Below are 12,460 nucleotides of genomic sequence, written 5' to 3'. Positions count from 1 at the left end.
CCCCCCCACAGATCAGAAGAGGAAGCATCTTTTCATCTTCTCTGCCCGGTGCGGGCGTTGATGTGTTACATAGCGCGCACAGCTGCAATGCGTTTCAAACTCAACAATTGTTTGTGCATTATAGAGATGCTTCTGCAGGTCGCCCGTTATCCATCCAGCGCTTGTCACACTGGCTGTGTGAGGCTTTTTCTGAAGCCTACAGAGCATCAGATTTAGAGCCTCCTGTCAACCTCTAAGCACACTCGACCAGGGGTATCGCATCTTGGACTGCTCTGCATAATGGTATGTCAATGCAGGACATTTGCACTGCGGCTGCATGGTCAACACCCTGCTCATTTATTCGCTTTTACCTACGTAATGTAACGGTTCGTTCCATGACACATTCTGTCCCTAGTGCTCTAACAGAATGAATATTGTTGTTCTCATGGAACTCTGTTTAAGCTCACTTCTGTCTGCATGCATTACAGTGTGAGATGTTGTTATCAGTCACAGTCGTGTCTATGATTTTGGTTCTATTGTCACTAATCAGTTCATGACTATTGTTACCAATCAGTTCATTTGATCAATAATCAATTCATGGACATTAATCTGTTTATACTGTTCAGCCATGAACCAGTTGGTTCATGTCCCCCCCCCCCCTCTTTTCAATTTCTTCTTCCCGTTGAAAGTTTTCCGGGGCATTCATGCTTGTCAGAACGCATAGTTACACAACATGCGTCTGTGCATGGCACATAATTACGCAATGCGTAGTTATGCACACGGGGAGCTGAGTGACAAGACGTTTTTTGGGCAAGCTTCCGCTTCTTACTGTGTTCGAATGGGCCCAGTGAGGCGAGGACCACATCCGCTTCGCCCTTAACCCATCAGCGACAGCCTTAAAGGGCGAAGCCTATATGACATAGAACGTTGGTTACGTACTGTAACCCCAGATTCTATGAATATAGGCGTAGCCCTTTAAGCGTCGGGCCTCACTGGCTCCTAAATGGCTGAAGAAAAAAGCTATTTTGGGAGCCGATTTCCCGCTCTTAACGTAATTTATACGGACCGGGTGGGGCCCACACAGCAGGTGGGCGTGGACTAAATTTTTTCAGTGCTTATGCTCTGCATAACGGGATAAACCCATCAACGACAGCCTTAAAGGGCTACGCCTATATTCATAGAATCTGGGGTTACAGTACGTAACCAACGTTTCAGATAGAAACTCCCCCCCAGCCATAGTCCATGATAAGTGATGGTGCAATGTTTATCAGCCAGCCTTGGTAGAGCTTTGACACAAGTCCACAGATGTCTTGGGGAAGGGAACGGGTAGTTGGAGTAGAGCATCTTGTTCACATAACATCCAGAAGAATTTGAGATAGTCATCCTTCCAAGGCTGACAAGGGTGTGCCAAATTCAGATAACTGTTGTATTGGGTCAGGCCGACTCCGTTAATTTTTGTCTGACTTACAGTCTCATTGGTACATCTCAATGGTGATTCCAAACAGCCTAATTTGTGATCAGTATCGCCGAGCTTGTAACTGCTCCAAGGTCATTTCCTTCCGGCCAGCGAGATTCAGGAGCAGTAAATAGGCTGCGATTCGCAGCAACTATCGTGTCCAGCTTATGGTTCAGCTCACACAATATTTGAGTCTGAATGTTCACAGCATGGTACATCCCCTCACACAGGTCAGGCAGCTTCACAATGGTCAGACCAGCTGCCGATGTTTTTCAAATTTGTTGATATGCCAGGTAACCACCAACTCCAAAAAGCAGAAATCCTGTTATCATAAATCCAATCATGTATGCATCTTCAACATCCTCAACCGACAATATGGACAGGCGCATGATCTTCCACTGCCCCAGGAATCCATCGTGTTATACTGCAAGTGTCTTGTCGGAGCAGGAGGGCGCTCCTTCGTCCTCTCTTCTTTTCAAGAAGATTTGATCAATTGTGTTGACAGACCAGCTGACCAGATCCATAATTTACAATTCGGAAGTTATGCAAAGAGAGGCTCCAAAAGGTTCAAAGGACAAATAGCAGAAGCAGTGGAAGGAGCCATAGAAAAAGTGTCCACCTTCACTGAGAGCAAGAAGGAAAAGAATTGCAGAACCTGCAAAATATCCTGATTCATGCTCAATAATCCAGGTAGAAATATCCAGAAAAGTTAAGTCAGGTCCTCTGGACAGTTTCTTTTTGTTGAAACATTTCGCCTTTCATCCAAACGACTTCATCAGTCTGAGGAGCCACAACAAACTCAGTCTTATAAATAGAACCTTCACAGTGGGTCAACTGGTCGGATGGTGCTCAGATGGTTCCTGGAGTTTGCCCTCTCCCCTGCCGACTCATTCGAGGCAGTTTCTTTTCAACAAAAAGAAACTGTCCAGATGACTTGACTTCACTTTGTTGTATAGAACCTGCAACTGTTATCTCACACAGAATTTGAACTGCAAAAGTGTTTTTCCAAACAAATTTGTTGCATAGCTGAACATGCTCTATTTTAATGGACCTCATTCTGTCCATGGTGTGAATTTGTTTCACAGAAAGCACAAGGTGCATTCCTTCATTTGTTATTCCCTTTTAAACAGGTGCATCAGGAGTTGGAGTAAATGAGCTGAGGAAAAGACTCATCAAACTGAACCCTTCAACCTTCCAGGGACCTGTACCCCGTATGTGATCTCCATGTATTTAAGACATCAGTCATTAAAAAAAGTTTCAGTTTGCTGTTCATCTAACTTTTAAGGGCAATCAAAGATCATTAAAAAGAAGTGAAGGTGTCATTTGGTATCATACCTTGGTACGTCTGAGCCACAGAGAGTTTTCTTTGAGTCTGGTTAGATCAGAGGTTGAACTCGTCACCTGCTGCTCTAATGCCAGTGATGAGTTCAGTTTCAGCTTAAACTGAGTCAAAAGCAGTCAATTTACCAATATTTTTAATAGGATACTAAATAGAAAAGTCAGACCAACACAACATTTATATATCACTATAGTTCTTGAAGCACTGCTGAATCATTTTTAAAATGAATGCATTGTCAAATCACACAATATTAAAAATTACACTGTCATTTTAAAAGTCACCCAGTGCCCCACTTTTGGAAGCAAATCAAATGTTGGTGTTTTATTTTAAAAGGTTTAACCACAATGCATATTTTATTTAGGAATACCCTTTTTATGTTTAAAAAAAAAATTATTTTATCAATTAATCCATAAAATGTAACTTAAATTAATAATAATGATAATAATAATAAATGAATAGATAAAACAGACGATTTTGAGACAAAAAGTAATTAGAAAAATTTCAGAAAAATACCAAATGAGAAGTGTTCTATGTTAACTTCAAATCATGTCAACAATTTTATTGTTTTTATCATTTAATTCATAAAGTGCAACTTAAATGAAATTCTTAATATTATTATTATTATTATTAATAATAATAATATATGAATAGATAAAATGGGCTATTTTGAGTCAAAAAGTAATTATCGTAGAAAAATTGCTGAAAAATATACAAATTAGTATTTTATGTAAACTTCAAATTATGTGAACAATTTAAGTTGGCCCCATTTTACATAATGAACCAGTAAATGACCATAAAAGTGAAACTTAAGGATTGCACTCATGTTTCATTGTCTGTGTAGACACCACTCGTCCAATGAAAGAGCAGGAACAGACCGGAAGAAACTACCACTTTGTTACGAAAGAGCTGTTTGAATACATGGTCTGCAACAACAGGTGCATTTCTATGCTTTTAATTTGTCCATGGACATTTTATATGATCATGTTTACTTTATGTACTATATTTTTTCATGTATAATATAATTTCTGTTTTTAGATTTGTAGAGTACGGGGACAGTAGGGGCCACATGTATGGAACAAGCATGGATGCCATTGATGAGGTGCTAAAACTTGGACAAATGTGCATCATGGATGTTGAACCACCTGTGAGTTTATTGACTGATCAAACCAGAGTTAACATGTTAACATAAATCCTCATGTTGCTGTGTGGCTAGACTTTCTGTCACGTTACCATATGTCTACCTTCCCTCATCTAAAGTTAACTTTTTGATATTAATTGTAATTTTCTGTGAAAACTTGGGTAAAAACAAGTCGTTTCTTAATTCATTTTCAGAGCATTCATTTGTTACGGTTGAGAAACCTGAAGCCGTATGTGATATTTATCAAAGCCCCCAGTCCAGAAAGACTGAGACAAACACGACGAAATGCAAAAATTATTACCAGCTTCACCATCAACAGAGCCTTCACAGTAAGACCACCATTTATATTTTATTTTATTCTGTTTCTGTCAGTTCTTATCTGGTTAAATCTGGTTATTCGATAAATAATGGAAAAATAATAATGAACCAATAATTCAAAAGGACAATGTCAAGTAAGAACTGTAATTCAGAACTGAAAAATTATATTAAAAAACCTGTCATTTTTGTAGGAGGAAGACTTTACAGAACTGGAGGTGACTTCACAGCTCATTGAGGCTAAATACAAACAGTTTTTTGACAGCACTGTGGTGAACGACGACTTACAGGACGCCTGCATGCAGCTCTGCTCCATCATCCAGCAGGCGCAGACCGAACCTCAGTGGATACCTGTCAGCTGGCTTCGAACTCAGGACGAATGAAGAGAATGTGCAAAAGAAGTGAAATAAAGATATATATATATATATATATATATATATAAACAAGGATAAAAAAGAAAAACACAGAAACTTGCAAATCTGCCAAAAGAAAAATGAAGGGAAACAAACGTGGAAACAATAAAAAAAGCGAAGCTGAGGGGTGAAAAATGAGAACAGTAGAAACCAATGATTTTCTTCTTTGTATTCTGCAACATGTCATGATAAAACATTAATTTGATGATGATATGAAATAATAAGGAATGGAAACTTAGAAAATAAAGAAATACAGAGGTAAATAGAGAGAATAAACGCCTCTTCAGTTCAATTCGTCTCAGTTCTTATAGATGTGAAAACAAAAAGAAAAGTGCTTTTGTTTAGGGCTTGAGACTTCGCTGAAGGTGGACTTTGTTAGGGAATTTTTGGTCAAAGGTTATGGATATTTTTATTACTAGAGCTGAGAATCATAACTCTGCCCATGAACCGTATGTTTGGGTAAGCAGAGAGAGCTGGATGAGGAGCTGAGTGAGCTGCAGCTGTCAGCCAAGGACAATTCCAGGTTCTGTGAGCTCGGCTGAACTGATAAGGATATAAAAGCAATCTGAGAAGGTGGCTCGGGGCAGATTGTAGTGACTGATCTTCATGTGTGTACTTTATGTATCTTAATGTAACCTGTCCTGACAGTCTGACCTTGCAAGTAAATACTGTGAAAACTCGTCTCTTGCCGTTGAGTGCAGTTCTTTTTGAGTAAACTAACAGGCCTAAACACTAACGAAGACATCCTAGACTCACATGTAGCCACTAAGGTAGGCCTTGCACTAATATCCAACAACCACCTAGGAAGGCTTCAAGGTAACACCATCAGTCAATGTGCCAGATTTTCTGAGGCAAATTGGTTATTATTGCAGCAATGCTTCCAAAAAAGTCTAACCTAGTTACAGAAGAGGTAGGTGACATTAAAAAAATCTCTTGACTTGTTGACAGAGGAGGTGTCTGTTGTTAAACAACAACAAAAGATCATACTGACCTTGGTGGAGGAGGTTACAATATTGAGGTTACAGAACATAAAAGACAAGAAGATTGTGTCACAGGAGAACCATGTTGCTGAGCTGGAGCAATATGCCAGACTGCATGACATCATAGTAACTGGATTAAAAATCAGACCATATTCCTGCATGGGCAGTGACAACAATGGATAACGAAGAACCAAATGAGCAAGATGCTGACTCTGTTGAGCAACAAGTAACAGGATTTACACTGAACCGACACCAAATTGAAGCCTGCCACCCACTTCCACAAAGAAATAAAATGGACAAACCAGCCGTAATAATGAGGTTTGTACAAAGAAAACACAAGATTGAACTGCTGAAACAAGGTAAAAAGCTGAAAGGTACAGATGTTTACTTGAATGAACATTTGACAAAAAGAAATGCAGATATCGCCAGAGAAGCTCGGCTCCTAAGAAAACAGAAAAAAAATACAAGCTACATGGACAACAAATTGTGTAGTAGTAACGTACGTACGTACGCCACCAATGTAGTATGACAATATAGGGAAATATATTCATACTTTTCACGAGTTCCTCATCTTTCTGACTGTGTAAATGTCGTGCATTGAATTTTAACAGAAATGCGAACGAGAGACGTTATTATCTTTGACCCATCAAATGAATGCGGTCATTTATTTTCAGAATCAAAGTTTAACATCAAACATTTACATTAATTTGGCAAAATATGAAAATAATAACAGACAAGTTTCACAAATAATGAGCTTCAATCACGCGGCGGTGATTGAGGACTTTGCTTCAGATATTTCTAAAATATCTGTACTGATTTTATGAGAAAGCAGAGTTTAAGATGAAATGGAGATTTATCTTACAGAGAGATATGTGAGGGAATTAATCTGTTATGACCAGAACGTGCACGCTCCATCAGATATCAGCTGGCCTCCGGTACACTTAGTCGAAAATAGAACCCTCTACCTGGTTGACGATGGAATCAGCGTCGGAGTAGGTTCCTTTCTGACTCTTTCAGCGTCTCCGTGAGAACTGCCAAACCCTCAGAGAGTCGTACGTGGTGTTTAAACAGAAATTATAATCCCAACATCGTCACTGCATTCTGTATTCCAACGGAAGCACTCTGGGCTTCAGACATCAGAGTTTTCCCCATCAGACATCAGAGTTTTCAGACTCTAGAACTTCTTCAGAACCTCCATCACTCTGAGACTCTTACTCTATCACTCCCAGACTCTTGCAACTCCTAGTGAACTGGGAAGTTGCCACATTTTAAATGGGTCGACTTCCGGGTCATTTGAGAGCTTTTGATTGGTCTATGGACCAGGAAAAGGTGTGGTTTGTGATGTAAGATGTTATCATAAGTCGAGGTCAGAGAATGAGATTGTTCAACAACTAACAGAAAGATAATTGCAGAAAAACCAGACTTCGTGGCGTCTCCCTCTTATTATCTTCTGAAAAAGTTTAAACATGACATTTTTCCTCGGTAAACATTTTAGTTGACCGAAACCGACCTTTAACATACTTACAAACTTGGCTCATTTCAGACAGAAAATCAAGAAATGCATATTAACCTGATTTCTTCTTTGAATGAGGAATAAAAATCATTACTTACTGTTTATGTAAAATAAAAATGAGTAGTTCTCTTCAACCTGTAACATTGAGTGAACTAACACAATTTGATTATCAAACATTTGTAAAACAGTGATGATCATAGAGAATTGTCTTTTCTGCTTGATTAATTCAAGAAAGAAAGTCACCAGATGGCTCGAACTGTATTCCTGGATGCAGATCAATGAAATAACAGTCTCAGTTCATCTGATCAAGATTTGAGGTTCAGATCAGGTTCACTACAATTGCAAAATCTTTATCATATTAAATGGAACACTGGAAGAAGCCAAGATACTAGTTATTAAGAGTACGGAGGAGCCGAATAAGTACATTTGAACAATGTGGTTGGAAATAGAGGTAACACTGTAAGCACATACATAACAAACATGAATAGAATTGATACAACTGCTTTTGGTCACGACAACACAGGACAAGAGTTAAACTCATATGATCAGTTGAAATTATCACCATTGGACCATACTGACGACACACAAAGATTTTGGAAATGATTTTGACATTTTTTTTCCACCATAGTGTAGGGGAACACCACCTCAGAAAAAAACACCTCATCTCAGAAAACAAGTAGATGTGCTTGCGAAGAAGAAGTGCTTGTAGAAAAAGTGAAACTTAACTGTAGGTGTGTTTCAGATTTACTTTAGTTCACCTCTCAGAATAGGGATGGTCCTAACTTCTGTCATGTTTTATAAAATCTAAAGTCCCATTTTCTCTGTCTGCCTTTAAAAGTTACTCTTTCAAAAGAGACAAATAAGACAAATGATTATCAAAAAGGAGTATTAACCCGAGGATGGGTTCCCATGAAGATAACACATTTTAAAGAACCCTTTGTTTAATGACATTTACTTTCCAGGGGATGGACAGTGACACCTTTTGGAGAAACACTGCCTGCTATTAACTCCAAAATGTAATTTTCTGTTTTATTTTCAGACCTGAATGTTTATTCATGAAAATGTGTGTTTTAAGTAATCTCTCTTTAAGATAATCATTTGTCTTATTTGTCTCTTTTGAAAGAGTAACTTTTAAAGGCAGACAGAAAAAATGGGACTTTAGATTTTATAAAATAGGACCATCCGTCTTCCGAGAGGTGAACTAAAGTCAATCTGAAATACACATACAGTTAAGTTAAGTTTCACTTTTTCTACAAGCACTTCTTCTTCGCAAGCACATGTACTTCTCAACTTCTGCTACATGCTTCTGGAGCTCAGAACTGAAGAAAACTCACTTTCTGCATGGAAGAGAAGCATCCTTTCTGCATAGAGACGGGACAAAAGACACTGAAGAAAGAAACCCTGCAGAACCAGAACATCACGCCGCAGAGTGGTAAATCCCAGCTTACTTCAGAGCCAGTGGCCAGACCTTCGTCCCTCCAACTGATGATAGGTGACTTTTGAGGAAAAATCAGCCTCTCAGTCGCTGAAGCATCTCAGGCCTTGCTGGTATCATTTTAAGCAGCTATGGAACATTCTGACATCTCGTTCTGGTGAGAGAGACTCTTCAATGTACCTTCTGGTGATCATACATCACAATAATCTTATTAGACAACTACAGCTCACTTTAGACACAATTGTAACTACTCCACAAACAGAACTAGTCCAAAATCAGTCTTTTTAGGTCTCACTGATTTGAATAATCAATTAGACCTTTGATACAAAGCTATTTTGTTATTTAGTTAATTTTGTCATGCATAATCTTCATCAGACAGATTATTATTTTTGTAATAAAATACATAAAATCAACTAAATTTGTGATTATTTGTCACAATCCTCACAGTTGGAACCCATTTGCAGGGAGGCGAGCGAGGCAGGAGTTTAAATAAAAATAATTTATTTTAAACAACAAAACAAAAGGGTGTCGGTGCAGCAAAACTTACTTTGGCAAAACAGGATCACAAACAAGGCTGAACAGGACATCAGGGTACACAGGCAGAGCAGATCATCAGGTGGACAAAAACAGACAGGACAGAGGAGGACTGAGATGTCTGTGAATACAGAACAACAAGAGCACAAAAAGCAGAGTGGGGAACACAAACACAAACCGAAACAGGAAATGGTACAATCCTTACATTATTTTGGCATATCTGTGTGCTGGGCCAGATTTTAGCAGGGGCTTACCGGGGCTGCAGCCCGGGGCCCCGGCATTTCGGGGGCCCCGAAGGATGTTTTATGTTTTTGTGAATTGATAGTGTCAGAATTTAATCAATGACTATGATGATTTTGACAGCACCAATGAAAAATGTTCCAATTTGTTCTGTCAAACGTCCATCTTTAATGCTTGCTTGTTATTGGTCCACTTTTGACGCATCTTACGCATTGCGGAGGAGCGTCAGGGAATATTATTTTACAATGGCGGACAACAGAAAATATGACAGCGGAGCGCAAAAAAGAAGAAAGAGAAAAGAAAAAGAGCATCGCGACAAAGAGGCGACAAACAAAATGCCTAAACTGACAGGCTTTTTTAAACCTGTTAGCGGAGATGGAGCAGAAACGTTCCCCCCCCCCGCTCCTCAAACTCTTAGCTTTGCTAACACCGGCACTACGATCCCGCCAGAACCTTTAACCGTGACTGAGTCGGTGGCTGGACTGGCATCTGTGGAGTCAGAGTCGGTGGAAGCGGGATCTTCTTCAGCAGATGGAAAGACGACTGTGGATCCGTACAGTACCGATCCCGCGCATTGGGGGGAAATTGACGAGTCCATGCGGGCTTACTGGGCTGAGCGAGGACCGGAGAGCTGTCAAAATATGAATGTTAGCTTTCAAGCATCGGAACGGGTGTACAAGCATCAAAAGCGTCACTTCTCCAAATCTCACTTTAAACGCAAGATGTTAAATGGTGAGTACATCGAAAGACCGTGGCTGCTCTACTCTCCATCCACCGGAGCTGCGTTTTGTTTTGCATGCCGCATTTTCAGCAATGCTAATACTCAGTCAAGCTTTGAAACTGGTTTCAGTGACTGGAAGCACGCAACTGTACGCATGAAAGAGCACGAAAACAGCGAACAACATAGAAAAACAATGCTGACATATGTTTCACTTGCAGCAGCCAGCGGGAGGATAGACACAGAACTGCAGAAACAATTTGAATCTGAGTGTTCATATCGGACTGAAGTGTTGAGAAGAGTTGTGTCTGTTGTCAAGTTTTTAGCAGAGAGGGGACTGGCTCTTAGAGGAGCCAGTGACATATTTGGCCGAACTGATAATGGGAATTATCTGGGAATACTGGAGTTAATCAGCGAGTTTGATCCTTTTCTGAAGTCTCACATAGAGAAATATGGAAATGCAGGATCAGGGAAACCCTCATATCTTTCTTCCCAAACATGTGAGGAATTTATTCAGCTGATGGGTGATCGTGTTCTATCAGAAATAGTGAGTGAAATAAAAATGGCAAAATACTTCTCAATCTCTGTTGACTCCACGCCAGATGTGGCACATGTTGATCAGTTAACATTTGTGTTAAGATATGTGTCACCTGAAGGACACTCACAGGAACGTTTTCTGAAGTTTCAACCAATTGAAAGTCATACTGGGGAAGCTTTATGTGCGTCTGTACTCAAGGTTTTGGAAGAGATGGGGATTGACATTGCAAACTGCAGGGGGCAATGCTATGATAATGCTGCCAACATGTCAGGAGTATATAAAGGACTACAAGCACGTATGAAAGAACTCAACCCACTAGTTGAATGGGTTCCATGTGCTGCACATACCCTGAATTTGGTTGGAGTTAATAGTGTTAACTGCTGTTTTGAGACAGCTGATTTTTTCCAGTTTGTGCAAAACTTATTTAACTTTTGCTCCAAGTCGACAGCAAGGTGGAAGGTGGTAACAGATGGACTGCAGCCTAATGCAAACAAGCGCATTGAAACATTGAAGTCCCTTTCGAACACTAGATGGGCTGCACATGCAGATGCCACACAGGCAGTGCATATTAACTATGCAAACATTCAAAAATCATTGAAGAATATTGTAAATGACACAAACCAAAACGCAGCAATAAGAAATGAAGCAAGATCACTTGATAAAAAAATGGACAAGCTTGAAACAGCTTTTATGTGTACATTTTGGCATAGCATTTTGCAGCGCTTTGAAAAAGCAAGTGCAGCTTTGCAGTCTGTGGAACTGGACTTGTGTACAGCTGTGGATTTGGTGGGATCCTTGCGGGAGTACATTGGAGGTCTGAGAGATCAATTTGATAGGTTTGAGTCTCAAGCAAAGAAGTTGTCTCCAACAGTTTCACAGGCTTACAGAGTTACTGGTCGAAGATCAAAGACTCCAAAAACATTTTTTGGAGAGAGCGCCACCTCAGAGGTTGACTTATCAGCTCAACAAAAGTTCTCCACCAGTGTTTTTTTGGTAGTTGTTGCCAGATTGCTTTCTGAAATCGATCCCAGGTATGTTGCATATGATAACCTCAACAACACTTTTGGCTTCCTGAACAATTTTTCTGGTGTTACTGTTCCAGAGCTAAGAAACAAAGCATCTCATCTCCATAGTAAATATTCATCTGACTTGGAGATGGACTTTGTGGAGGAAATTGTCCAGTTTAAAGATTTTATTCGTGATAAAGGCATCACATCTGCTCCATTGCTTTTACAATTCAATAGGGAAAAGAAACTGCAGGACATCTTCCCAAATGTGGATATTGCTTTCAGGCTTTACCTGACATTTCCTGTCACAAATGCAAGTGGTGAGCGATCATTCTCCAAGCTTAAAATAGTTAAAAATAGACTCAGATCCACAATGGGACAGGAAAGACTGAACCATTTGACTCTCATGTCTATTGAGAGTGATCTAGTGAGAAAGTGATCTTGTGATCTTGTCAAGGAATTTGCAGCAAAAAAATCCAGAAAAGCGGGCAACTTTTCAAATTTCACATCAGACTAAGGCTTAAATGTCTGATAACCCTTTCACTCATTACTGAAAGGGCTTGGTATTACTGCTTAGGGCAGGGATGTCCAAACTTTTTGACATGAGGGCTAAAATTGTTATGTTGAAAGAACTTTGGGGCTGTAAAATAATTTGAAAACAAACTTGGTCTTTTTTAAAGTTTATCTGCTAAATTAAAGTAAAAATTTAAATGATTGTAGATACAAGACAAAGATTTTGCATGTCTGCATTATGAGACAGGCTCAAAGTTTCTAACTTTTCAGGGTTGAGTATTGTTTTCTTATTTGGGTTACATGGTTTGCGTTTGAGTAAATGTAGGTTGTGTTTGTGGTTCT

At 39.5% G+C, this 12,460-nt stretch overlaps 1 protein-coding gene across 1 annotated transcript in view; it reads left to right on the top strand.

Moving 5' to 3' along the window:
- LOC119419352 (MAGUK p55 subfamily member 4-like) overlaps nucleotides 1-4,625 on the top strand; it is a 110,552-nt gene extending 105,927 nt beyond the window's left edge. The window contains exons 16-20 of the mRNA XM_037686660.1: nucleotides 2,566-2,646; nucleotides 3,616-3,709; nucleotides 3,810-3,918; nucleotides 4,107-4,241; nucleotides 4,422-4,625. Coding sequence (XP_037542588.1) covers nucleotides 2,566-2,646; nucleotides 3,616-3,709; nucleotides 3,810-3,918; nucleotides 4,107-4,241; nucleotides 4,422-4,610 — 608 coding nt within the window. The 3' untranslated portion in view covers nucleotides 4,611-4,625. The remainder of the gene's footprint in view (nucleotides 1-2,565; nucleotides 2,647-3,615; nucleotides 3,710-3,809; nucleotides 3,919-4,106; nucleotides 4,242-4,421) is intronic.
- Nucleotides 4,626-12,460: the final 7,835 nt, after the last annotated feature.

Source organism: Nematolebias whitei, chromosome 13, assembly GCF_014905685.2.
Source record: "Nematolebias whitei isolate Nwh7 chromosome 13, NemWhi1, whole genome shotgun sequence".
In the NCBI taxonomy this organism is placed as follows: domain Eukaryota; kingdom Metazoa; phylum Chordata; class Actinopteri; order Cyprinodontiformes; family Rivulidae; genus Nematolebias; species Nematolebias whitei.
Note: the sequence above shows the minus strand (reverse complement) of the source record. Positions and strands in the feature narration are given on the sequence as shown.